The sequence below is a fragment of the Plectropomus leopardus genome, unplaced genomic scaffold, assembly GCF_008729295.1.
Source record: "Plectropomus leopardus isolate mb unplaced genomic scaffold, YSFRI_Pleo_2.0 unplaced_scaffold17047, whole genome shotgun sequence".
In the NCBI taxonomy this organism is placed as follows: domain Eukaryota; kingdom Metazoa; phylum Chordata; class Actinopteri; order Perciformes; family Serranidae; genus Plectropomus; species Plectropomus leopardus.
The window spans coordinates 405-4,277 of NW_024618329.1; the positions used below are offsets into that span (position 1 = coordinate 405).

At 40.5% G+C, this 3,873-nt stretch overlaps 1 protein-coding gene across 1 annotated transcript; it reads left to right on the forward strand.

Moving 5' to 3' along the window:
* The first annotated feature begins 316 nt into the window (after positions 1–316).
* Positions 317–1,702, forward strand: LOC121964756. The gene is made up of 5 exons (XM_042514949.1): positions 317–347; positions 488–705; positions 794–956; positions 1,136–1,200; positions 1,361–1,702. Exons 1-5 carry the CDS (start codon positions 317–319, stop codon positions 1,700–1,702), a joined length of 819 nt encoding a protein of 272 aa, XP_042370883.1.
* The last annotated feature ends 2,171 nt before the right edge of the window (positions 1,703–3,873 follow it).

The window sequence follows — 3,873 nt, forward strand, 5'->3', positions numbered from 1 at the left end:
AAACTGAACACGTGGTCGAGGACAAAGAGCAGGTAGGTTCATGGGGAGTCAGGCGAGGAGAGCAGGTCAGGAACAGGCAGAGTCGGCAACGGGAGATCTGATAGAGAAACGCTGGAAAGACATGCATAGTGCAGAGGAACAATCTGGCAATGAGTGAGTGAACTGGAGTGTCTTAAATACTGCACTGATAGGAGATGAGCTGCAGCTGAGGGGAGAGCAGGCTGCAGCAGTGGGCGTGGTTATCAGGTAGAGCAGAGCAGAGGGAGGGTGAGTGGAAAAGTACTGGCAGCAGATAAGGAGGAGAAACAGCAGGTCCATGACACTCACTGGCCTTTCTCCAGGCAGAGGTAAGAAATTAACTGTCCAAAAAGTAGATACGGTTCTCATTAACATTTTCTTGTACCTAATTATATTATTCTGTTTTCATTTACCTATCTGATCAGCAAATAGGGCTTATTTTCTTGAAAGTGTGTGTGCTTTTCTTTAGGGGGCCCAGGTTTCCAGAGATCCTTCATTGTTGAAGAGCAGCTTGATGGGGATGCTTGCCATGAAGCAATCTCGTTGCTCAAGCATACAACAGACACCTCCTTAATTCTCCAAAAGATGAGAGAGACCTTTCAGCATCGTCAGAAGCTAATAAATGACCCTGACAAAAGTACTGACATCCTGACGATCTTCCCAAGGTTCCTCGACACAAAGGGATTGGTAAGTATGCAGTGAGGAAATGCATTATACTGAGAATGACTTCAGATTTTGTGCTGAATGTAGTACTAGTATATTTTCTTACTTGTAGGTGAATCAAGACTTCACGCTCATGTTCAATGATGAGATATCCACAAGGCTCCTGCAAAAATGGGATCCAGTCTTCAGATCTAATGTCATCAAAGAGGCCAAGCTGCTCACGTCAACAGCAGAGCTGCGCCAATTGGTGGAGTCAGCTGAGTGTCCATCAGAAAGTGATGAGGCAACAAATGAGTTTTGCTCTATACATTTTGCTATAAGCAGTTACAGTACAATACTCTCCTGTTTTAGTTTGTTCTGTCTTAATCATTCTTTATGGTCTCTTTGTCCATAGCTTATGACAAAGAGATGGCCTGCCTGTTGTTGCTGCTATATCTCCTTCCGCCACCACCAGGGGGACCGAAGAATCCAAAAATCAGCGCCTCTGATGCAGTTGAAAAACTTGTTGTCTTTCACAAGGTAATTTAATATTTGTTTTAATCATGTGTAAAAGTGGCAAAGAGGATGAAAGAAATTGTCTGGGTTTACTTAAACATAAGGATGTTTGTATTCACTTCTGTAATTCTATTTTCTCAGTTACTCCTGTATCTAATGTCCATTGTCCTTGTGTAATCCCCAGTCTTGCCGCAGTTTGGAAGAGCATCTTCGGAGTCAGCAGAACCAGCAGCCATACCTGCTAGCTGTTGGCCGTCAGAAGAGCAGCATTGAGAGCTTCTACATCTGCATGGACAAGCGTCTCATCCCTTGCCGGGCAAACCGCTCCCTTGGGGCATTTGATGAGCTTTTTAAAGCTCATTTTGTGTTCAATGTGTCTTATGATGGTGTGCTTGTGAATTTCTACACCTTTCTCCAGACAACAGTTTATAACATTGACATGGGAAAAATGAAGGAATCACCAAGAGCCCGAGATATGAGAGCCAAACTCCTTAACCAGGAAATACTTCTCACAACCCTGAGTTAAATGCAAGGAAGTTTGAAGGCATTGTGAGCAAAATGCTGACATGTTTTTTGTGTAAGAAAGTTTATCCCAGCAGTCAACAGTTGATTTCACATTTAAGAGGTGAACATAGTTATTACCCTGGACCTAAGTATAAGTTGCTTTGTTTTCAGCCAAGCTGCAGGCTTCAGTTTCAAACATATGCAGGCTTTAGGAAGCACCTCAATACTGTTCACAGCAATGTTGAGCAAATTACTCAAACTTCAGATGTTGCTTGTTCCTCTAATGATCCAGCTTCACATGCTTTTGAGGACCAATCTCATTCCTCAAATCTTCCTCAAAGTTCATCTAGTGTTCTTCCAGTGTCTAGTTCTTCCCATGTGCCAGAGAACAATGTTTCAGGACTTGCATCCAAACAAATAAGTGCATCCATCGTGGCCAAACTCCAGGGTAGTGGCATCTCAAACAGTTTGGTATCTTCACTTGTAGGAGATTTGGAGGAATTAACCAGTGAGCTTCGTTCAGAAGCAAAGCAGACCATTCTCTCTACTTTATCTACAACTGACACCAACATGTCTGTAATAAATGAATGTTTTGAAAAATTAGAAAACCCTTTCACTCATCTGAACACAGAATGGAAAAGGAATAAATACTTCAACTTAAAATGGGGAGTTGTGGAGCCAAGAGAAATAACACTTGGAGTGAGATACGACACCAGGCATAATCAGAAATCCGGCACTTATGACCAAGTACCTGTACGGGATACTTTCATTTATGTACCTATTTTGGAATCTTTGAAGTTCATGTGTAGAAATCCAGAGATTTGTGTTTTCCTGAAAAGAGAGTGGAGGTCAGAGCCTGATGCTTATCAGGACTTCTGTGATGGAAGTTGCTTTAAAACTCATCCCGTTTTCAGCCAAAAGACATGCATTACAAATTCAGCTGTACTATGATGATTTCGAAACAGCAAATCCTCTTGGCTCAAAACGTGGAATTCACAAAATCGGCTGCATTTATTTCATTGTAAGAAATCTACCTCCAAAGTTTAATTCGATTTTGATGAACATTCATTTAGTATCACTTTTCCATGCACAAGACCTGCAGAAGTATGGTTTTGATGTTATACTTGAACCACTGATAAATGATGTGAAACAACTCGAAAGCTTGGGGCTCAGTCTTCCATTTTCTGATGAGCCGGTATATGGTACAATCTCACAGATCACTGGAGATAATCTAGGGATGCACTCGATTCTTGGATTTAATGAGTCATTCAGTAGCCGTCATTTCTGTCGCCTTTGTTTGATTGAGAAAGATGATTGTCAAACGGTATACACTGAGGATGATCCGAAAGTGATTATTCGTGGAAAAGATATGTTTGACATGCATTGCCAGTCTCTTAAGGAAAATCCTCAGTTGAAGTCACTGTATGGGTTAAAAAGAAACTCTGCACTTAACTCATTACAGTATTTCCATGTTTGCAGTAACTACTCATTTGATATAATGCATGACCTTCTCGAAGGTGTTGCTCAGTATGAGATAAAATTGCTGTTTGATTATCTCATGAAACACTTCATATCAGAACAGGACTTACTTTCTAGGATTTATGGCTTTGACTATGGTTTTTTAGAGCGAAAAAACCGCCCCACTAAAATCATATTGGACAGTGTTGGCAATGGCATCGGGTTGAACTCTATCCAGACATTATGTCTTGTGAAAAACATCCCACTTTTGTTTGGTGACATTATTCCTGCAGGGAACAGGCACTGGGAATTGTTACTACTGTTACTGCAAATAATGAACATTGTTTTTTCACCTTCTCTCTCTCTGGGTATGACTGTGTATTTAAAGAATTTGGTTGTTGACCACCACAAACTATTTAAGCACTTGTATCCTCACAGAAAACTGATACCTAAGCATCATTTTATGATTCACTACCCGTCTTCTATTAGGAAAATTGGCCCATTGTTGTTTGTTTGGTCAATGTGATTTGAAGCGAAACACAAGTTGTTTAAAGATTATTTCAAAAATTTCAAAAACATAACCAAATCACTCGCTAAAAGGCATCAGATGGCCATTGCTTATCACTGGGAAACCTTTACTCTTAAACAAAAGGAATATGGGCCAATGAAATCATTTTCTGTAAGAGATGAAAATGTGGTTAACAATGAAATGCTTGAAATGTTGTCAAAAGATGT

What these genes read in the sequence shown, in the direction of transcription:
- LOC121964756 (XM_042514949.1), top strand. Translation starts at nt 317, where the DNA reads ATGACACTCACTGGCCTTTCTCCAGGCAGAG. An exon ending in TGGCCTTTCTCCAGGCAGAG is followed by an intron (nt 348 to 487) that starts GTAAGAAATTAA and finishes GCTTTTCTTTAG; the next exon opens with GGGGCCCAGGTTTCCAGAGA. An exon ending in TCCTCGACACAAAGGGATTG is followed by an intron (nt 706 to 793) that starts GTAAGTATGCAG and finishes TCTTACTTGTAG; the next exon opens with GTGAATCAAGACTTCACGCT.